The sequence below is a fragment of the Brachycentrus maculatus genome, unplaced genomic scaffold (genome assembly GCF_059751285.1).
Source record: "Brachycentrus maculatus isolate JH-2025_06_01 unplaced genomic scaffold, ASM5975128v1 h1tg000169l, whole genome shotgun sequence".
In the NCBI taxonomy this organism is placed as follows: domain Eukaryota; kingdom Metazoa; phylum Arthropoda; class Insecta; order Trichoptera; family Brachycentridae; genus Brachycentrus; species Brachycentrus maculatus.
Genome location: NW_028280922.1, coordinates 562913 through 588444, shown reverse-complemented (window position 1 = coordinate 588444; position 25532 = coordinate 562913). Strand labels below are relative to the sequence as shown.

Genomic DNA, 25532 nt, shown 5'->3' with positions numbered 1-25532 from the left:
TTCAAAGTGTGTTCTAACGTATTTTTTTTTAAACACGTGTGAATTTTATACTTAATGTTTTTCAAAACACTGCTTATATATTTATTCAAATATAGAAACGGAGGAAAATAAGAAACCCATTAAACAAATTAAATTCCTTTACAACATTTTGAGTGTGTCCAAATAATGTTGTAAATAAATTATCTGGTCAAATTATAAGCTTAATAATAAAAATGAAAATGGTATTTTCTGGCGTTTCTCATGTGTGTGATTATAATCCAGGATTCGGATCTCACATACTAATATAAGAGTTTCTGCTTAATTAAAAGCTTCTTTACATCTCACCAATAGATGTCTCTAGTGAAGTCCTAGTGATTCATGAACAAGGTTTCTAAATTGGTTCATATATATAGAACTTCCAAGAATTTGAGTAGTGTGGTTGTCAATAATGGGTAGAATTGGTGAATGTTACACGTGTGTAAAGTGATCACTCAAACCAGCCTATGACGGTCGTAAGCCCCGTAAATGCCCAGACTTCCATATTCTTCTTCATCTTTGATGAGATGTCAAAAAATAATATGAAATTAAATTCCATTTATCCGACAACGACAGCTTCAGTTTTCAACAATATCTGGTTCTTTACTGAATAATTGAATGAAAAATCAACACAATGTCTCAAAGTTTGAATATTTGGGCGAACAAATACAAACAAATAAACTTTTTAATACTTTGAATAAAAATTTCAAGACTTTTCATAATACTTGTATTTATACTGAACCACAAAAATATGTGTTATTATAAATTACCATACGTACATAATTTCTTTTTCACGCAACCAGGCTTCAAATTATTCCTTGAAAATACATCCAGAGATAAATCGCGCCGGTTCCCAACTTCCTGGATATATCATTATAATACACATTTCAGACAGACATGGTTCTTTATGTTGAAATTGAACTGCCATCGACAACATCCAAAGTCCTTTGTGTTTAAATTGGAAGCCCCGGTGAAGTTGTGGAAGAGTTCTGCCCGCTTAGATTAGAAAATAAATTATACTTAGAAATATAATGTACGAACGAGTCCGTCACTTTCAAAACTTAAAAACTCCATAAATTTAAAAAAGGGAAAATAGTTATAATTTCGTTATTCTGTCGACCAGGGTTTCTCAACCGCTAGTCCGCAGGAGTTTTCAGTCAATAATTGTCACCAGTTAAAAAAAAAACAAAAAAATATCAAATAGCGTCATAAGAGTAGGTGCATGGCAAGTGTTATGGTTATATTTTGCTTTTGTTGTTGAAAAAATAAAAGAAACATTTTCGGCTTTCTTTAATATTCATATGATATATTTTTCCATGTCAATAATAAAACGACGCTGAGAAATCGATTAGGTATTAATATACATTGCCTTTTTTCTTTGAAACAACACTGATGCAATGACAGATTTCATCAAAAAAAAAATAAAGCAATTAAATTTGTAAAAACAATTAATTTATAAATCAGTTTCTGATTATTTCAATCAAAAATTTCTTGCAAATTGATTTTTTCAAAGAGAGCGTTATTTGTTTGTACTATCTACCTTTTTACTAAAAATAAAATATAACACGATACAATAATTTTTTTATGCGCCTGGGTTGCCGGCTAATATCTCGAATATTTTCACAGGTCCACAGGTCTAAAAAGGATGAAAAATACTGCTGTAGGCCATATTTTTAATTAACCTTTATTCATAAAACAAGTAAAAAATTACACACATTTATATTAAAATATTATTTTATAAATATACATAAAACTCGTTTTATGATTCAACTACCATTATTTTATAATAAAAAATCTCTGCATAGTAAAATGATTTGTACAATTTCTTTCAAACGCGTTTTAATTTATTCAAAAACTAGAGAAATGGAGTTAGTAACGTTCAAATCTGAGCATCTCAAATCTGGGATTACTTTAATGATTTATGGAAGTCTGTTCATCGGATGATTGAATTGATTCAGATTGGCAGGCTTTAATTTGGAGGCTTCTCGCTAAGCGATGCTACAATGATCCACTTTTGGGGGAAAATATTTGATTAAGATCTATTCCGAATCAAACGGCGCGAATGTCTCCACCAATTTAATTGATAACATAAATGTTTTAAAAATAAATTGACACTTAGAAGCGGATACCAATCGAGATAGTATTTACTTTGTTGGTTTTTATGTGAAATTACAAAAAAATAAAATAAAATGAAGTATTGGAACTTTTGTTGTAAGATAATACGTATTATTATATAATGTGATTCGACAATCTTCTAACCAACATAATAAAATACATAACGTAAGACAAAACAGGAAAAAGAAAACCATGGTGATTGGTCAAGTACGCCCTATACATACCTGCATCCGCATCCAAGGACTAATGTCTCATGCCCTATTAATTATTATTTTCTTCCGTAAATTATAACTGCACATGTCACAACTAATACTTGAGTATATACATATATAATTGTTTAGCTTTATAAGAACCATCAGTCTATTTAATCTTTACATTAGATTAAAAATGCCATAACAAGCAGAAACAATTGTCACAAATTTTATTTTTATGTGTTTTTAACATTAAAATACAATTACATAAGTAGACTCTTAAAATTAGTGTTTCATTTTAACAAATATCATCTAATGTCTCATTGGCAATTCTCAGGTACATAGAAAAAAAATTATTCAGTGAAAAGTGAAAAAAAGCTGCCAGAAGGAGTTTTTCATCAAATAAAAAGTAAAAAAGACTTCTTCACTGGCTTGAATTAAATTCATAAAACATTGTCAAATCGATGTAATGATTAAAAAAAAATTCTGAAGAAATTGAAATTTTTAAGTGATGTACCCACCAGATCAGTATATCCTGCTAGACGCTCCATTCAATAAAAAGGAAATGTTACAGTTGTTAGCGTCAAGCACATGAGATATAATAATTTAATATTGTTATATCATTTCCTCTGTTCATAATTTGTTATATTTAAAATATTTATTGTTTCAATTGCTTTATTCGTGGATTTAATATGTACAAGGTAAAAAATATTATGAAATTATCGATTGAATATCGTTAAACATTGTGTAATTGAAAGATTCGAACAATAGCAAAAAAAAAAACATCTTTTCTCCTAATTTTTTGATTCATTATCAAAGATTGCATACAACCATAGGAAATAAATATATTTTAATAAACGATTGTGCCTCAAATGTGCGAAAATATACTGAGATATAAAAAATGGTTTATCATGTTTCTTGTAAAAACGGGTTTTGTGACATGTGTGATTTTTATCCCAACGCCTTCAATTACATAACATTAAAATATTCAAAAACTTTTCGACTGATTATTTGATATGTATATTTATGTTGGTTAATTTTTTTTCTACATTAAAAGCATTATTAACTTTGTGGGATGGTAATATAGCACTCTCCTTATCATTCATCGTTCACTTTGTGTCAAATTTAACTTCAAACTCCCATTGTGATGCATTTGTCTTATTTCTCTCCTTTAAAAGTTTATTTTTATATAAATGTCAGACCGTAACACTTTCATTTTAATGACCTGATGATGGAATGATTATTTCAAAACTGGTTGTCATGAACTAGTGTTTTTTCAAGTGGTATTACATAAAGTAAACGATGAATGATAAGGAGAGTTTTATGTGTTAGTTTTTAATAAATTAATATGTGGAATTGTACAGAGGAAATGCCACATCAATTAATAAACGTATGTTTATGTTTAAACATTCCGTTTGTAATTAAGTTGTATCAGAGTTTTGATGGGAGATATTCCTTATCTCATGCTTTAATTATCTGAGATAATCCCAGCGTAATGGACGGCCCATCTCTTGATCAATCTCTGGAGCCTGCCCTGTGTATAACTTAAACCATAAACAACAAACTAGAACTAATTCTCCTTGCCTTACTTCCCCTACGACGCCCCCTTGTTTCTTCTTTACTCTATTACTGACCCACACCATAGATTAAACAGAATCTCTATGTGCTCACAAGTTACGCAAGATTTCCGCAAATTAATTAATACACTGACTTGTAATACAATATATTGCTTATTCATATTATAAACAAACAATTACTTTACGAACTAAGAGCTTAAAATAAGGGATGAAAATCAAAAGTGTTTAAGAAACTTAACTTACCATCACCCCGCTTCTACCATCGCAAGGATATAAAAAGAGAATAGAACGCCACATTACTCTGTCTTTGCAAACATTCTTCATCTCTTCCACACTCATGCATCTCCTCATACATACCCGCCGATTGTTTCGATTCCCGACCTGACCGCTTTCAAGTATTATATATACCTGATCATGTCAAGTTTTCCTCGGCCTTCTTCTGCTCCTTTTTCCAACTTTATTCGCATCAATATTTTGTTTTACAGTTTTTTCTTCACTCATTATTTCCACATGTCCAAACCATCTTCAACAAACCTTTCTTAATTTTACATATATTTAAACTTATAGTAAATTAAGTGTTCCAATAATATAAGACATTTTATCATAATAAATACTTTTATATGTAAGGGCTATAGGAAACCAACCGTTAACAAAATAAACCATTTTTTAGTACTATTTAAAAAAATATAAACAGTATGAAGACTATACAAAATTTAGTGTTTTACGCAACATAACTCTTCTCGATGTAAATCCATTTTAAGAATAAATACTACTTAGAAATCCCTGTTTATTCGCAAACAAATAAAGTAATTCATATGAAGGACTCAGGAAACGATAGATGAAAGTGGAAAAATAAAAAGGAAGACATACTGAGATGGAGAGATAAAATAAGATAAAAGTTATGGGGGAAAAGTTGTGTAGTGTGTGTAGTGTTTACAGAATACTTTGGAAGAAAGATAGCAATATGTAGTTCATAGTTCTATAACAGGTTTTGCCGGTATGAAAAATGAAATGAAACTTTTTTCGGTTACACTGTATAAAATACCTCTCACTTTATCAAATGTTATTTTCACATGTACTTTTTTCTTTTAGTCTAATATTTATATTTTGTTTTTAATGCATCTCTTGTCAGTATAAAAATATATTTTTAAAGGCATATCGCAGGATAATTACTACAAAAAGATTACTTTGAATGTTGTGTTTTCGAGTCAGCCACAAAAAAGTGTTTTTATAGAATTAAATAATAACTATGTAGTAAATAAAGTTTTGTTTTCTGGCATGTATTTGCGTCAAATATTGTATATATCATAATACATCGAAATCATCAAGTATTTTGTTGTATGATATATTTAAAAAATAACTATTTTCTTAATAAAAAAAATATTTATTAAACTATTTACACTTATATTTGAATTTCCCAAAAAAAATATTTTATAGTTATAGTAATTACTCCGCGATACGACTTGAAGCGCTAAATTCATCACCTTACATTGACGTGATTAACGATCATGATAACATTGCATAGATGAAATGCAATGTTATCTATGCATCATTGAATGCAGATAGGGTTGGAATAAAATACAGTAAGTTATTAGTGATTTCAAACATATTATGTATGTTATAAAATGGAAAATTACAATGTTTTGCATATTGATAACAAACATTAAATTTAAGAGCTTGACTCTTGTTTGTGGACCATCTTTTACTTATTATTTGTGCAAAACTGCGTTTTATTCCAATCTTCATACGAATTCATACGAATCTTTTATTTTTAAGATAAATCAATTTCCGTTCTTGATGGTAGTTAGGTAGTATAGATCTCTGTGGTGCAGAAAATATCCTATCATGTTTTCTTTTCTGTTTTCTATTGTTGCCACAAAAATACTTTTCTTGATCTTTTCACAAAACTTTTTTGTTTGTATGGATTTCTATACAGTTAATTCTTTCTACTTTTCTTCAACATCATAATTTAAAATCTTTCTAACATTTCTTTATCCCTTTTGGTCATCGTACTAATTTCGCTACCATCGAGTGCCATACCCCACACACATGTTTTAATAGATTTATTCTTGCCTTTGATAAGAATTTAGATAATTAGAAAGAAAGTGATACATTCTTTTTAAATACCTGTTTGGCTATTCTGGTCTTGACTTCACTTGTACATCTAAATTACTTTATTAGGCGTAGGATGCGAGTATACAATTTAAATATTATTTCTGAATATTACGTTTCTTGCTTCGAAATCCAATTCTAAAGTAGGGAATAAATAATATGTTTCGTGATTTCACGATTTGATCAGGCCTCATTATAAGACACCCTTAGTCAAGAATGTGCCTTACAAAATATAAAAATAATATTTTTATTTACTGCCTTGTAACCCTTAAATTATATTCATGCCAGTTACTCTTATTGCGATCAATATTGTATTTATATTTCATATTGAAGTCTCTATTTAAGTAACGCCTCCGTAGTGTAATAGTCAGCACGCTCGGCTACCGTTTTGGAGGACCCGGGTTCGATTCCCAGGGGGGGTAAGAATAAATATGAGTGATTTTTTCACTGTAATATTTATTCAATATTACCCTGGACTGGTACTTGAAGCGGAGGGCTGATCACCTTTCCTTCATGTGTAAACGATCAAGATAACACTGCGTTTATATGACGCAGTGCCCTATGCACCATTGGGGAGCGGATAGGGGTTTTATTTGTTATTATTATTTAAGTATAAATGAGAAATAAATACAACAGAAAAATTTAATGTGTGGCATGTATGATGCGCCGAATTGGTATAAGAAAAAAAATGCAAGATTGATATTAGCATTACGGATAAAAAAAGAATAATTTTTTTTTAAAAATTTATATGGCGATATTTTCGTAAAATACTACCTCAAGGGCTCAAGAAAGGTGTGTGAAAGACGGTTTGAGCATGTGATCAAACGAGTGAAGAAAGGATACTGAAACAAATTTAAGGGCGAATGTGGTTAGTTAAAGAATCAGAGGAAAACTTGACATGATCAAATATTTGAAAGTGTTCAGGTCAGGATTATGAATAATTGGCGTGCATGTTGGAGAAGATGCATGAATGTATCCATGCAAGGGGAAAATTATTTGGTGTGATTGGTATGGTCCACCTCCGTAGTGTAATGGTCAGCACGCTCGGCTACCGTACTGAAGGTCCCGGGTTCGATTCCCAGGGGGGGTCAAATAAATATAAGTGATTTTTTCACTCTTATATTCATTCTATATTACCTTGGACTGGTACCGGAAGTAAAGGGCTGATGACCCTACCTTCATGTGTTAACGATCAAGATAACACTGCGTTTATATGATGCAGTGCCCTATGCACCATTAGGGTACAGATAAGGGTTTGAATGAATGATTGGTATGGCGTTCTATTCTCTCTGTATATCCCTGTTAGAAGTAGGGTGATGGTTAGTTTGTATTTTTTTGTTGTTTTAAATCATTTGTTAAAAATTGTAATAAATTACTTATTTATTATGCATCAGAGACCTTGATTATTCCAACAAATATTCAACATCTCCGACACTCTAAGAATTGAGATATTTATGGTGTTTTCTATGTACGAATATTGATTTGGGAACTGGCATTGGTTCCATTAGCATAAGAAATTTACATTCATTACGATTTTATTCAGAGGGAGGAAGTAGGAATAACACCTTCGCAGCTTTCAGCTAAGCAAAATAAACGTATCTGTCCATTGGAGGTAGGTGAAGCCTTGCATAATAAAGATCGTTTGGCTTTTTTGACTTAAAAATATACGGAGCTTTGCTGAATAAACCATTAAATAAACACAGAAATTTTTCAAATGAAAAATCCTTTTCTTGAATAAAGTCTAGTTTTTTTTAAATGATACTATATTTAAACAAGCAAGCTTCAATATTTTAAACATCTTTTTAAGGCTCAACATATGATAAATCACAACCTTATTTTCTTCAAACCTAGTTACATTTGACATAATTGTTTTTTTCTTTCTTAAAACATAGTGTGTGTTTGTATTTAAAAAAATCTTCGAGAGGTAAGAAGCTGAAAAATAATTTTAATAAATATATATGTTTTTTTTAAAGATATGGTATATTCTAAAAATCAAAAACAAAAATCCAAAACATATTTTAAAAAGGGATAGAAAACACTTCCGGCTCTCAGCGCAGCTAATCGGTCAATGAATTACATTATTGCGAGAAAGGCCTTAAGTTAACGTCTATTAAGGTTATCTCACTTATGTACACCATTGAACGTTGGTAGCGTAAAAATAACGTTTTACTGACAATTGATTGACAATTTTATTTGCTGTCGCTAAAGAGCATCAGTTACCGGCTTCGCCGTTTATCTAAAGTATGATCTTTCAAATTTCAATAAAATCGATACTATCCATTACCCAGTAATTTTAAAATAATTCGTTTATTCAATAAAAAGAAATGAAACTTAAAAGGCTTGTTCAAATAAATAAATCCAAGTCTCTGTCAGAGTGTCAGAGATGAAGACTCTAAGGAGCATATCTGGCAAAAGTCTATGAAATATGTAGAATAAGGAACACTAGGATAAGAGAAATATCCGAGATCTAAGACGTCATTAGGTGGGGAAAGATTTTGCCAAGAATGTTCACTCATAATTATATGAAATCATAGTAACATTAAACATTAAGAGTAAACCACTCACGAGTAGGCAAAGGCAATGAAACTTAAAAAGTTGAAGCCTGAGTAGGGTCATGATAAGCGGTGTTGCATAAGCTAGGTTTCAGAGTCACTTGGACGTTAGGTTATTCGAAAAAAAGGTGGGGAAGACAACGAATAAGATAATAGGATGGGCATGTGAAGAGAATGGAACCATCCAGACTCCCCCACATAGCACTGCACGGTAGTCGAATACCGAGCAGACCACCAAAGAGATGGATTGAAAGCTGGGGATCAACATCGCAGGAGGCTATCCCTCTTAAAATCAGGCCACAAAACCTACACCATCTAGAGAAAGAAGAAGAATAAATCCAAAGTAGTACAAAATAATTTTATTTTATTAAATATAATAAGCTTTTACACTAAGTTCTTTTTGCAGAATAGAGATGTTTTATTTATGCCCTGTGTAGATTCGCCGTTTTTGCCTAGCATTATTTTCAATATCCGCCAAGAGCTCCATTAAATATTTTTACTGCTTTACTTCGAATACTTCTAACCAATTCACGAAGATCTGATTTAGAATAACAAATAACAAATTCTCGCTAAGGGAAAAATATTACCATTTCACGGATTTTTTTTCAGAGATACAGTGTGGATTTGCTTTCTTTAATACCAAAATAACGTTTATTTAAGATTAGTATTCTTTAAAAAAAATAAAGGACTATATTTGTAGGGTTTCGATTCTTATGTATTTTTAAAAGCTGTAGTAGGTTTTTAAAATTTGTTTATTTAGAGAAATTTCAAACCGTTGCATTTTTTAAATATTTTTTTTTATAAATACATAAAATAAAAAAAATAAAAATGAAAATAAAATATTAACGTTTTACATTTTTTGTCTGCTTCCGTTGTCTTAGGTAAGTAGTAAACGAATTCAGTATATAAAAACAGTAAAATTGGATAATGGAGGTAAAAAATAATTCGATTATGTTATTCGGCCACTTCATCCCTGATGGCTCCATGCATAGACTCATGATTGACAAGTAACTTAAAGTAATGTGTTGAATAAGTATTGTAAAATATGTCCTCAGCACGACACCTGTGAGGACACATCATTGTAAATTTAAACTTTTAGAATGTGTACGATCGAAATAAATTAAGAAAATAACCAGATGCTAATTTGAATTAATGTTAGAGAAATGAATAAAAATATAATAGAGAAATGTATTTTGACATCACAGGGAATCGAACCCAGTTACTGGAAACGTTAGCCAAATACCCTAAACTACCAAGAGAAGGACCAAATTTATATACATTTTATAATTTTCGTAATTTTGGATTTATACTTTGTTTTGAAATGTACTGTAAAAATATATTTAAAATGAAAGAGAGTGCATTGATTTGTATTTTATTGGGATTGGATGAAAAATGTTCTAAAAAATAATATATTTTTAACCCAGTAATGAATTATGTTTAACATGGAAAAAAGTGTAGTCTTTGGAATAAATATTTTTTTTATAATTAAATTGATATCCAAAAAATGTATTGATTAAATATTTATATTGATACATAAAAAAGCAACTAAATGAAAAATTGGTAAAAATAAAAAAAAACCTTACTCACCACTGCATTGTCAATGAAATTATTACATTTGTACTCTAAGGCAACATGATTTCTTCATGGATTATTGTCATTGAAAAATATTTATGTAGCAGCTATTCATAAAAAAATACCCAGTCACCCGTTGATGCACCTCAGTCTGGTCAAATGGAAAAGACAAAAAATACACCCCGCACATCCCCAATTTGTTTAATTTCACAAATTTTTGAAGCAGTGAAAATATTAAATGCATAAAACATAATAAAAATATTTAAAACGTGACAGCATTTGTCAAAAGCTTGAAAAAAACTTTTTCAATGTTTGTATTTTAATGCAATGTGGGGTTAAAAGTTGTGAGCCATCGGTGAATTGCTTATTTCAGATTAAAAGCGAATGGATATCTACATTTTTATTAACAAAGATATGTTACATTACATAAAACAAATTTTAAGGACACCAATACCATATAAATATTCTTGACGACAATCTGAAACTTGAACAGGATATAATAATAAGACCAGTGTTATTTTCAGAAAATTTGTTTATTTATACACAGTGAGGAGCCAGTTTTCATCCTAGAATTATAAATCATATTTTAATGTACTTATAAAGATATGTTGAAAATGCTAGGCATCTTTATTTATAAAAATCTGCTTATTCAAATGAGAACTTTATAAATTTTGGAATTCAAACATTTTAACAAAATCACAAATTGTTAACGAAATATTATATTTATTTATTAAATATTCACATTTTATGAAATATTATGTAAGTGAAAATATATACACAGTTTTATCACTTTTTTCATTTAAAATGAAAAAATAATAATATTTTGTTAACACTTACGCATATTTTTATATATAAAATATTAATTACCGATAAAAACTTAATCAATATAATTAAAAGCTGGGTTTTTTCAATAATAATATATCTCACTATTTACATTTTATTGCATTTAGAGCTGATAAAATTAACAATAGAAATCATTAACATTTTTTAAATTTTTGTAAATTAAATTTAAGATAAAAATATATATTCCCTTTTGGACAACAAATTGCAGAACTTTAAAAGTACTTACTTATCTAGTTTAAAATTATGTAGGAAAATTGGTACATATTTTTTTTTTAATAAATAAAATAAAGTATTTTTTTTACATTGCCTGTTAAAAGTTACAATGTCAATTTTACAGAAAGAATTAAGTTTCTTTTTAAATTGATAAAAAATAAAGTATCAGAAAAAAATATCGAATTTACGTTTGTGTTTCTTGGCATTGATTTTAATTAATAATTAATTTTATAATATTACATATCTCTCAAAAAAAAAAAAAAATCTGGTTTGATTATTCACTTTGTTCTTATTTGAGGTGTTTTTTTTAGAATCAGAGTAAAAACTTATTTAAGATATAAAAAAATAATTATAAAGTAAACATTTATTTGCAAAATGGAAAAATTACTGAATATACTGAACGAATAAAAAATGTACATAAAAAAGGGAATTATGAATATCTTTATATTACAAATATTTTATTTACATGAAAATAAAAAGTTCAAAACATTTACAAAATAATAATTTAAAAATCTGCTGACGAAATATTGAAGTGCCGAATGTTGCAGATGATACAACATTTACTTGAACAGTTACCTGAAAAGAAAATATTGTTATTAATTGTATTTGAGTTCTGGATATACTTTTGAAAAAAAAATACAAATGAAGGATGATATTTTAAAATACCACTTTAAAGGTTAAAAAGAACAAAGAAATTTCAAAATTCACGTATGAAAACTGAACTAAGAATAGTGGAAAATAAGTTTAATTATCTGGAACGTTATTAGAATACTCATTGAAATTACTCATTTATTATCTGGAGTGTTACTTTAATTTACTTTAACTATTATTTAGTGTTTTTAACCAAGTAATTATTTTTGTCCTGATTAAAAAAAATCCATATATTATCTTTCCTCGCTGAAATTAAAAAGGCTTAATTTTATTTAGCGTCTAAACTGTTAATCTTTATACTTCTCTGCCATACTATTCAAAATCTCAGTCCACTGAAATATCATGCTGAAGACTTTTTATGTACCTCTCCGAATTTGGTCTATTTTCTCTGAATATCCTCTCAAGAGAATACTTTCTATTCCTTCATAATTTTTCCTTATTTTTTCTATATAACTTTCTAACCTACGGAATGAACTACCTCACCCTTTGAAACCCCTTTTCTGAAACGCTTGAAACATAACATTGTATTTATATGATGCTATCAATCCTTCAATATACTCCTTTCGCTTCTAACTTTTACAACTTTTATTTCGTTCCACATTCTTGACTTATCTCAAATTTTAGTGATGAAATTACCGAAATGCATTTGTAAACTTTTATTATGGTTTTTATTTAAAACTTTCTTCAAAAATGTTTACTATTGGCCCACTTATCAGGAATTCGTAAAGAAAAATGTGTTTACAAATATGTTTATATATATAAATATATATATATATATATATATATATATATATATATATATATATATATATATATATATATATATATATATATATATATATATTATATATATATATATATATATATATATATATATATATAAAAATATATATATTTATATATATATATATATTTATATATATATATATATATATATATATATATATATATATATATATATATATATATATATATATATATATATATATATATATATATATATATATATATATATATATTTCATAAATACAAAAAATCTATTTTAAAATTAAAATTGAGGTTCTTAACAAAAATAAAGTCTTTTTAAAGTCTTTTAAAATACTTTACGTAATGAAAGCCATTATTTCTTAAAATACAGTACTTAAAAATTCATTAACTTTTTTCCTGTCGAATATTTCAAAAAGCTTTTAGGAATATTAGTTTTTGAACTGTTGTTTAACCCTCGAACCGGATTTACCTCTAAAAATAATAATATTTTAACTAACTGAATATTTTAATGCCACCACGGTGGCTTACCTTCCTGCTTTATATTTGATCTGTAATTATAATAATACTTCAGTAAGGACGTCACATGTCTCCTTAAAAGGTAAAGTTTGATGGACATCACAAACTGTTGTCTGGAGCCGTAGACTTTGACTGTCTTCAATTTTGACTTAAATATTCCAGAAAGTTTAACCACGACCTCAAACAACGAACTGTCAATAAGGTTTATTTTTGTTTGTAGATTATCCTTTCAGTGTGGTTAAGCCAACATTCACAATAGTGGCTGGTTAATTAAATTAATTTAACGTTTATTTTCAAAACGAGATATTTCGTTAGTAATCCCGTGTTAAAATTTTATCAAACTTTCTACCTCTGTGAAAAGAACACTTACCTAAGAGGTAGGATTATAAAAAAAATCAAAGTCTATATCTCATTAAAAGTAATTACTCGTCGAATATTAAATTATTTAATTTCGTATTAATAAAATTATCAATATTTGTTTTTTTTTTGACATCTCATCAAAGATGAAGAAGAATATGGAAGTCTGGGCATTTACGGGGCTGACAACCGTCATAGGCTGGTTTAAGTGATCACTTTACACACGCGTAACATTCACCAATTCTACCCATTATTGACAACCACACTACTCAAATTCTTGGAAGTTCTATATATATGAACCAATTTAGAAACCTTGTTCTTGAATCACTAGATCTTCACTAGAGGCATCTATTGGTGAGATGTAAAGAAGCTTTTTATTAAGCAGAAACTCTTATATTAGTATGTGAGATCCGAATCCTGGATTATAATCACACACACGAGAAACGCCAGAAAATACAAATACAAATTTGATGAGATGTCAAAAAAATAATATGAAAATAACTCCTGTAATTGGAGATAATCCAGATTTTGTGAACAAGTATTTGGACACACTCAAAATGTTGTAAATATTTGTTTTATTTTAAGCACCGTTTTTACTTTTTTATGTCTGTTTTATTTTTATTAATTTATTTAAAAAATATAAACATGTACAAATGCAAGCATGCATTTGTATGTATTTATTTATATATTTCAGTAAATATGTTAATATTTGTAGTTTATGGTTGAATAAATATTTTTTTTGTAAATATATCACGTTTTGTATTGAACAATGACACAATAAAGTTTACTACCATTTATTGAGCTTTGTGCCCATGTTAACACATACTTGACACGTCTATCTATATATAATTAAAATACATAAAATAAAATAACTAATTTACCTAATTTAATTATAATTTTTAGTAAAATTCAATAAAATTATATCTCAATTAAATCAAAATATTTTACTTTCGTTTGAAATCAAAACCATAATTAAATTATATTTATAAGTATTTAAATAATGATATAAACATTTTCAATAGAAAGTAATAGTAAAAAAATATGTAAACTGTAAATAGTTAAAATTCTATCGGTGAGTAAATAATTTTTAGATTTTTCGTAGTTTTTTTTAATTAAAATAATTATGTTCCAAGAATATAAATACTCTTCAGTAAACTACTCTTGTAAATCTAAAAAGATTGGAGAAATGAGCACAGAGAGTAAGCTCTTTGACTAACATTATAAAACTTACACTTTTGGTTGGTTGGAAGATATTGGCTAAGAAGTAACCCCACCAATGTACATAAATTGAGTACTGAAAATTTAATGAACAAATAAAAAAATAAAATGAATTTCATTCAATAGTAAGAAAAAAGGAATTGTCTTTTCATTACCTTCTGTAATAGAGATTTTCTTCGGATTTGGTGAGTTCTCCTCCACTTGCTAATCTGTCCCTCAGAATCTGCATGTTCAGTTCCCTAATCTTGGCTTCTAGACATGTGTACTCTTCCGGCTTATACTGTGCCGTGATGGTGACCAAAGGTCCCGTACCCTGGAACAAATATGTACTTTGTTATAAAGTTCTTCCATCAAGATACCGAACTCGCCATAGAAATCTAGCATAGTATTGGAGTGTCGTTCAGATAGTGCTTGTTTGTTTTGAGGACAGGTACGATAAAAGGAAAAAGAAAAAGAAAAAAAATATCAATAATAAGTTTTGGTATGAATTGTTGATATATTATAATAACAATATTGTGTATTGATGACACTGTAAATTAATGAGAAGTAGGAAGGATTTCATTCCCAGTTAGATAAATTTTTTTTTAAATTCTTATACTCTGAATTATTTGACGATATTCTGGATCAACACTTACGACCCAATATTGAGACTCGAGAGTACTTATAGTTTGTAATTTTAAATCAAAATTATTTTTTTTGTACACCAGTGTTGAATAAAGAAAAAGGAAAAAAAACGTAATGACTTTATTCATGTTTATCCAAATATTTAAATAATAAGTACATACTCACAGGTGATACAGTACAAAAAATGAACTTCAAAATCTGTCTTTCACATGTGAGTTCTCGGTATCATCTAACACATGGTTAAGTGGAGTATTTTTATTTAGCAAAGACTTGATGATGTAAAAATTCAATCTAATTCATGTAAATAAGCTTATTTTACAGCCGAAAACGCATCATAAATGGAAATACAGCGCTTAGTTGTTTTTCATCATTGTTTAAAAAGACAAATTATTCAACATAAATAGAATAAATTGACTTGTTTTCCAATATTTTGATTGGAAATTATTCCTCCTATAAAGAATCATCGGGAAGAGGGGTATTCTTATAATTAAAAAGAGTAATTGACTTTGTATCAGATAGCGTTTCCAATTAACGCGCTATTCAAAACACACTCTGCCGAAATTAAGCTAATTAACGCGCAAGGGAAATAGAACCGTCGTTCCATTTATTATCTCGAATGACACATCATTAAAATTCCCCGCGTTTCCACATACGTTACACATACTCCGTTTCATATTCACACGTTTTAATTAAATTATTTAAACACCGAAATCGTATTCGGCTGGGTATTTTTATTTGATAATTAGACCAGCTTATGCCACAAAATGTCTGTGTTCATATCACGAATTGAAGGGATCGTGGCCACGTTTGCGAATCGTGAGGTTTTTACACGAGTAATCAGGGGTGAGGATTTATTGTCACTATTCTTTATACAGACTTTTCATATATTTTCATATATTTGATAATTAGACCAGCTTATGCCACAAAATGTCTGTGTTCATATCACGAATTGAAGGGGTCGTGGCCACGTTTGCGAATCGTGAGGTTTTTACACGAGTAATCAGGGGTGAGGATTTATTGTCACTATTCTTTATACAGACTTTTCATATATTTTCATATATTTGATAATTAGACCAGCTTATGCCACAAAATGTCTGTGTTCATATCACGAATTGAAGGGATCGTGGCCACGTTTGCGAATCGTGAGGTTTTTACACGAGTAATCAGGGGTGAGGATTTATTGTCACTATTCTTTATACAGACTTTTCATATATTTTCATATATTTGATAATTAGACCAGCTTATGCCACAAAATGTCTGTGTTCATATCACGAATTGAAGGGGTCGTGGCCACGTTTGCGAATCGTGAGGTTTTTACACGAGTAATCAGGGGTGAGGATTTATTGTCACTATTCTTTATACAGACTTTTCATATATTTTCATATATTTGATAATTAGACCAGCTTATGCCACAAAATGTCTGTGTTCATATCACGAATTGAAGGGGTCGTGGCCACGTTTGCGAATCGTGAGGTTTTTACACGAGTAATCAGGGGTGAGGATTTATTGTCACTATTCTTTATACAGACTTTTCATATATTTTCATATATTTGATAATTAGACCAGCTTATGCCACAAAATGTCTGTGTTCATATCACGAATTGAAGGGATCGTGGCCACGTTTGCGAATCGTGAGGTTTTTATACGAGTAATCAGGGGTGAGGATTTATTGTCACTATTCTTTATACAGACTTTTCATATATTTTCATATATTTGATAATTAGACCAGCTTATGCCACAAAATGTCTGTGTTCATATCACGAATTGAAGGGATCGTGGCCACGTTTGCGAATCGTGAGGTTTTTATACGAGTAATCAGGGGTGAGGATTTATTGTCACTATTCTTTATACAGACTTTTCATATATTTTCATATATTTGATAATTAGACCAGCTTATGCCACAAAATGTCTGTGTTCATATCACGAATTGAAGGGGTCGTGGCCACGTTTGCGAATCGTGAGGTTTTTACACGAGTAATCAGGGGTGAGGATTTATTGTCACTATTCTTTATACAGACTTTTCATATATTTTCATATATTTGATAATTAGACCAGCTTATGCCACAAAATGTCTGTGTTCATATCACGAATTGAAGGGGTCGTGGCCACGTTTGCGAATCGTGAGGTTTTTACACGAGTAATCAGGGGTGAGGATTTATTGTCACTATTCTTTATACAGACTTTTCATATATTTTCAGACTGTCATAAAAAAAGATCATACCAATCTATCGGTCTCTGTAGTATAGTAGTAAGAGCGTTTGGGTACCGTTAAAGAGGTCAAGGGTTTTATTTGAATTTTTATGGAAGTTGCATTTGTTATTTACCTTGATTATTATGTACAAGGTTTATAAATCTTTAAGCTAATTTTCGTTTCTTCTAACTAAAAAAAAATGTTTTATTTAAATCTGTGTTGGGAACAGGTGTGGGCCAATGTCAATCAGGAACTTCTCAGCATTAGTTCACTCTTCTTCTTCTTTCTGTGCCATTTCTAACGAAGATCGGCAATCATCATGGCTATCTTCACTTTTGATGCTGCAGCTCGAAACAGAGATTTGGTGCTTCTGCCAAACCATTGTAGTAGGTTTTTCAGCCATGATGTCCTTCGGCGTCCTTCTTCTTTCTTTCTTCTTCGCCCCTCAATCTTTCCTTGTATGATTAGGTGGAGAAGACGATATTTTTCATTTCTCATGACGTGTCCGAAGTACATCAGCTTTCTCTGCTTAATAATTGGTAGGAGTTCCTTATTGGTATTCATCCGTCGGAGGACTTCTAGGTTGATGACCCGATCACGCCATGAAACTCGTAGGATCTTGCGATCAGACCCATTTCAAACGCCTCTATTTGGTTTTCCAGTGCCTGTGTGAGTGTCCATCCCTCCATTCCATAGAGAGCAATTGGGAAGACATAGCACTTCAACATACGTTTCCGAAGTTCAAAGTTTAAGTTTCGGGACAAAAAAACTTTATTTATTTTGGCAAAGACATTTCGGGCCTGCTCTAATCTGCTTCTGACTTCTTGACTCATGTCCCACTTTTCGTTGACTATACATCCCAGGTAGTTGTAGCTAGTACATCTTTCAATGTTTTTGCCATCTAGCTTTACATGTACTGAGGCGTTTGTTTTCCTGCAGATGACCATGGTCTTAGTTTTCTTAATGTTGATGTTAATGCCAGTTTCTTTGCTAGTGACATTAATTCTGGTCAACAATGCTTGCAGATCCTGCTTGCGAGGAAAAACCACGTAAAAGTACTAGGAGAAGCTGGACTGTAGACTGTCGTCAACAGACCTTCCGTTCTACTAGAAGAGGGATCGGTATGTGTTCCCGTTAAAAGACTTACCCGAGTCACCACAACAGGAGCTCAGTGAACACTAATCAACTGGCAAGCATCCCGCATACTGACCTTGAGCGCCCGCGCAGCTTGCTCGTGGCTGGCCGCCGTGAGGTCCGCCCCGTCCACCGCTAAGATCTGGTCGCCGCGGTGGATGCGGCCGCGCGCCGCACCGCTACCAGACACGCCCGACACGAACACGCCCCAGCCGCCGCCCTCGCCGCCTACGATGTCCATGCCGAGCCGCGAGCCGCTCCGCCGCAGCGTCACGGTGCGGACGCCCCTGACCAAACAAAATTATACTTATTTACATTTTTTTTACAAAAAATTTGGTAAATAACCAATCATCGATATCTTTGTTTACCAGTTTCGAGAGCAACCATCTCTTCGTCAGGACAACCACTACATCAGCATGCAAACAATACTGCACGTCACTACTGTAGCACTATTCAAACGAGCGATAGATGTTTGAATGGTAAAATAAGTCAATGATGCAAGGCTGCATAACCATTATCTATCAAATTAGTAAAGGTGCGTCGAGATAGTTTGGACATGTAGAACGAGTGAGTAAGGAAAAAACAGTAAAACAAATTTGTGAGGCAAATGTTTTTGAAAATAGGAACAGAGTAAGACCGAGGAAAACTTATCAAAATTTCAAATACTTCTAAGTGATTAGGTTAGGAGTTGGAATAATCGGCAAATCTGCATGAGAAGTTTTACGAATGTGAAAGAAGCGAAAATCGTTCGCAAAATTCTTGTGTGGCGTTTCATTCTCTCTGCTTATTCGTGATGGTTAGTAAGTTAGTAAGTTTATATATATATATATATATATATATATATATATATATATATATATATATATATATATATATATATATATATATATATATATATATATATATATATATATATATATATATATATATATATATATATATATATATATATATATATATATATATATATATATATATATATATATATATATATATATATATATATATATATATATATACATATGTAATATATTCAAAGAATTAGATCTGAAGAAGTATATAAAAAGCATCCTATTGTTAACTTTAGATAAAGCAATAATAATACCATTGGAAAAGATTTAAGAAAATGATGCTTTGTATTCAGAGAACCAAAGGTAAAATGATTATAGTGATCGCGAGATAATATAATAAATTCTCCATTGATGGAATCTCCTAACGTAAAATGTTAAACAAATTTCCCGGATTGGAAGGTGCAGGAAGAGAGGGGAAAGTAGAGAATAAACAGGGAGGTAAGGACCGTGAATGGCGGAATTTATAAAACACAAACCGTAATCTTGTAACCAATGTTCCTGCGCCTCGACTTTATTTCGGGAACGTGACAAAACTGACAAAATTACCCAAAAGGCTGGAGGATATTTCAATTTAGATAAGGAATACTGAGACCTGCTCGAGAAACAAAGAGATGAAACACAAATTACCTACAATGGACCTTCGGAGGGAAATAAAACTACCTCCGGATACAGCGACGGGGTTGATTTGGATGACTTCGTAACAAGTGGAAATTATTTTCTTGTATCGGTCAAAAGTCATAACTTATAACATTTTAGAAAGCGATTTAGTTTCCTAGTCATCACTCAATTAAAAATGTTTTTATTATATTCTTCTAACCTTTATTTACAGGCATATGGAATTTATGAAGTTATATCATAATCAAGTGTACTAACCATTACACTACGAAGGTGGACAAAAAAGAATTAAAATTGTATGAATGAAATTAAATACAAAAGTTAATAATATCATAAAAATGTCAAGATATTTGTAAGAACCAAAAATATATTAAGTGATTATTTTTATGTATATTATTATTCACCTTTGTAGTGTAATGGTCAGTACACTCGCTACCGTACTGGAGGTCTACAGTTCAATTCCTAGGGGGGTCAAATAAATATATGTGATTTTTTCACTCTAATATTTATTCAATATTATCCTGGGCTGGTACCTAAAGCGGAGGGGTGATCACGTTTGTTTCATGTGTTAAGGATCAATATAACACTGCCTTTATATGTTGCAGTGCCCTGTGCACCATCGGGTAAGGATAAAGGTTTGAATATACATACATTTGTATTATTATAGATGTCTTACAAAGAATTAATATGTTTTTCTTCATTTATTACTGTAGTGATATTTGTGACAGTATTCGCGGCAATTCTATTTATGGTATCATATTGATTCTACATCTGGCGCCAATTTCATGAAACAACCAGTGTCTTATTTTTTTACACAAAGGCACCATCCTATACTGATTTTCCCTATTTTCATTTGCAATATTTTTCTTTTCAATTATAGTTCCACCCTAGGAAATTCCTTATTAAATTTCTACGCCCCCTTGCGTACAAATAGAAAAAAAACAAAGGATTTTCACAACGTTATTAAGGCTTTATCGTGAACCATCCCACTATCGGAGAATGGAACGCCCCTATATAGCAAGTGGATAATTGTAGAACGCCATGTGGCCAGTACAAACCTTGGAATTTCATCATCTGGAGTGGCTAATTCGTGAAGAGCTGAACAAGAAGTGGCTTGAGATCTTTCTGTAAATAAGAAACACATTGAATTTATTACGTTTCGCAGCATTTTTTTTTCAATTAAATAAACCCGTTTCTGAGGCCTTATTCAATAAAAACCCATATAAAGTGATCATTTTATTAAAGACAAGTTAGGTTGTTATAAAAATAAAAATGGAAATAATAAAAATAAAATAAGTGATTCACATTATCAATACCAATTATCAGCTTTTAAGTTAAGCTTAGACGTTAGTTTTCTAAACAGTCGTCCCGGGTTTATTTAAATATTATTGATTTTCATTGGGTTTGTTATGTATTTTTGACATCTAATTTACCGGATGAATCTAGTAAAATTACCTGCAGAGATGCTTAAAAATAGAGGTTTAGAGGGTGTTTCTTTTTTAAAATGTTAAAAAAACGTTGAAGGCAAGCAGCTAAAAAATTCTCACAAAATTATTTAAATACATATACATATAGGTTTTTTTTTTATTTGAGATATATTTGCTACCTCTGAAGCTTAATTAAGCTACCCCAAACTTTGTCAAATACATATCATTAGTTTATGAAATTTTATTTTTTAGTATTTACAATGCACTAACAACTCACACACGAATTGGATGTGGTTAATAACTATTATCCTTAAGATCAAATGGTATGGACGTTAAAAAATATGAAAAAAATCCACGATAATGAATATTGACTTTGAACTCATTTCCCATTGAATTCTCGTGTACTCCTTGATCGTTTGTAATACCCATTTTAATAAGGTAAAGATATTAACTCACGTCTCCCTGGGAAATCTTCCTGAAGGACTTGCTTCGATGCCGGGATGATGATCAGCTCTACGGAGTCTCCAGCAGCCTTGAGAGCCGCTACAGCTTCTGCGTGAGTCACTCCGATCAAACTTCGTTCTCCATTCTGTTGACAAATAAATAAAAAAAGCATGATTTATGATTCTATGAAAACAACTTTCAATTATAATTGAATCGATCGTAACACAATAAGTGACAAAGTAAAAATAACGAAATTATTGAAATTCTAATCGTAATAAAAAAATAAATGCCTTTTTTATGACCGTTAATATATCCAACAAAGGTATTATTTTCAACATTCCGACTACCTAATGAAATGGAAACAATAAAAAAAATCAATTCCTTAACAATTAAAGGGAGATAAATACATATTTGAATCAAAAGGAAAGTTCATCTTTGAGATTCCAAGATAATTTTACAATAGCAAAATGCAATACAAAACAATTCCAATAGAACTTTAAATATTTGGGAATCAAATATTTCAAACACATAAAACTCGACATATAAAACTTTTATATCATTCATAAGTATAAAAAAATAAACAATAAATGTAAGTCCCTCTTCAAGCACAAGAGCTAAGTCTCTTTTTTAGAGAGACATAGTGCAACTTGTATAAGATATGTTGAATGTAGAAGTTTCTAAAAAAAATACTGATATTATAATATTTTTTTGTATCTGGAACATCATTAAAAAACAAAATCTAAGCTTATTTGCTTTGTACATCAGTATCAATGTCTTTAAGAAGTTTATCATGTTGTCTTTTCCATTTTACCTCAAAAAGGATTTTTTAATACTGTTTTACAATGAATACATTTAAACGTATGGTATAAAAAGAAAAATAGTTTATTTTCCTCAAGAGAGCCTGTTCAAAAATGATACAAAACAACTGTTAGTCATATAGTCAAAAATATTGTAACACCAAATTAGCATTAATCGTCCAATTTTAAACTGTATCGGAGGTATCGCATATTAAACCCTTGATTTCACATAAAGTGGCTAAATATGAAAAAATATTTTGGAATGTCTTTGATATCAAATACATACATATCGCTCATTCCTTTCAACAACGTCATTTACCAAAAAACTTGATATTTCAGGAGATCGTTTTTAAAGTTTAAAAATATGATACAATGTATTAAAAATAAATACTAAGCCACTTATTGAACTTTTAACTGTACAACACGTCTTTTAAGGTAAAACCTGAATGTTTTTTCTCCATTTGAAAAATATTTAGTGTGTTTATAAAAATAATGAAACGATACCTTTTCTTCAAAATGCAAAAATAACACTTTCTGCCCTGTAGCGGGTAAATATTAAGTTAAAAATATGCCTCTTTTGCTGGGATATAGTACATTTTCTGGGCATTGACGATATATGACGTTGTTGAAAGGAGTAAGCGATTAATACAATCGTAGTTACATATGCATATAGTGTTTTATTTTGTTTATTTTTAAAGCCAAAAATAAACACTTTGCCGGCGTCTCCAAAGTTAGACGAACATTTGTTGGGAAAGGGTAGATTGATGGACTTCATTTTAAGCGCATCCATTGTTAAAATAGATACTTGAAAACAGATGGGAAAGATAAATCAGGGTAACATCTTCAGCAGCACTTTGTCTTAATAATCATTTCGCGCGTAACAATTCTCGTGTATAAAGAGTTTTCATCTTTGAACCAGCTTCCTTTACAAATAGCTTTAGGTCAGTGCTTCTGAACCTTACATCCCATCTATTTTATCTTTTGACGTCTTAAAAAAAGGTGAAAAAGAATATGGAAATCTGAGTATTTATTATATAATACACAGACTGGTTAAATTATCACTTTTTTCACTATTTTACGCATGATAAGTGTAAGTTCACGATAGTACATGTGGTTGATATAAGAAAGCTTTTATTTAACGGAGATCCTTCAATGTACGTAAAATCCTAACCAAATTATTTTACAAGCTGGGATTTTAATTCACACATCACATCAATGTTGTATCAATAATTTTAGTCGAGTTATACTTTTTCATATTATTTTTTGACATCTCATCAAAGATGAAGAAGAATATGGAAGTCTGGGCATTAATGCCCAGACTTCCATATTCTTCTTCATCTTTGATGAGATGTCAAAAAATAATATGAAAATAACTCCTGTAATTGGAGATAATCCAGATTTTGTGAACAAGTATTTGGACACACTCAAAATGTTGTAAATACTTTTTCATCATAACATCACCTTATTTGCTCGTCCCGATCCTGTAACTTCATCATTCCATTGTTTGTTGTTCCAACTTTCGTATGTCTTCCTCTTATTCCATAAATGGGCGTCCTGGACACCTCTTTGGTCGCTATTCACGAATATAATTTCTCCATTTATTATTTATCGGACATTTGTTCGATGTAGCCTTTACATTTTCACTTCACGTTAGCGATTTTTTCTACCATGTCAGGTTTTTGGCTACGGATCCAATACTTAGTTTTTCCTTTTTTATTCAAGTTTTACATGGAAATACCACTTTTAAACTTTAATTAAAAATGGATATATTTTACCACAAAATCACTGCCGAATCAATTAATGAAACTTTACATTTCATTTCTTCTTGATGGTCAGTTTACTTCTTTTATGATCAGTCTCCACATATTTCTATCCTCCGATCATTTTTTCAACTCGTCGTAGTTTAAGCAGGGTCATTCTCTGTAGTTTGTGCCTTCGCACATGCCCTCCACAATTGTAAGAAGTAGGCCTGGGTGTCTTATATTATGGCAAATCCATTTGATTCACTGTTGAGCTACTTTATTTAGTAAACACCCAGACTCCCCAGGCCTGCTTAATACCTCGTTGTTTCCTACATGTTCCGATCGATAAATCCGCAAACTCTTCTAGCCACCTATTTCTGCCTGCCCGATAGTCCACGTTTGCTCAGTCTCTCGATATTATTCTCAACTTATAACTTACAAACTTTTTTTAAATATTACTTATATTTTATTTTGAATTAATTATAAGAACAGCTTTTTCTTCAGGCCGATTTTATATTTAAAACCATTTAGTTTACATAAATTCAAATATTTTTATTGTTTGTGTCTATTTTCAAGTTTTTTGCACCCTTCCTAGCGCGCGCCTTGAGGGTTGAGAATCACTGCTTTACAAATGGCTTTCGGTTTATCATTTCAGAATATTTTCAAAGGTAATTTTTTCTGGCATAATTAGTTAATTAGTCAACAAGATGAACTTGGCCCTGTGCCCATTCATTTTCAATATTAAAGGTGAAAATAATTGGCTTACTTCTCACTTTCTTGTTAAATACCTACTGGGGTTTCTACAGGGATTTGCACGTAATTTAGAATATTAAATGTTTATTTAAGGCTTAGATCTCAACCGTTCAATTTAGAATACGCTCGGCCGCGCTCAGGGCTGCACGAGTCTTCACGCTCATTTTTTCTAGAATGTATATTGCATTTTGTTTTGTTTTTTAGAATACATCTGCATATTGAAAACACACTTAATTTTTTTTCAAATCTTTAAC

The 25532-nt window shown here is 30.4% G+C and overlaps 1 protein-coding gene across 1 annotated transcript in view; it reads right to left on the bottom strand.

The window, feature by feature from the left end:
* Positions 1-11703: 11703 nt before the first annotated feature.
* Positions 11704-25532, bottom strand: part of LOC148308332 (disks large homolog 1-like) — a 194179-nt gene continuing 180350 nt past the window's right edge. The window contains exons 7-11 of the mRNA XM_088261892.1: positions 21999-22131; positions 21174-21240; positions 18726-18936; positions 14856-15013; positions 11704-11766 (exon numbers count right to left, since the gene is read on the bottom strand). Of these exons, the coding sequence (XP_088118018.1) occupies positions 11763-11766; positions 14856-15013; positions 18726-18936; positions 21174-21240; positions 21999-22131 (573 nt within the window). The 3' untranslated portion in view covers positions 11704-11762. The remainder of the gene's footprint in view (positions 11767-14855; positions 15014-18725; positions 18937-21173; positions 21241-21998; positions 22132-25532) is intronic.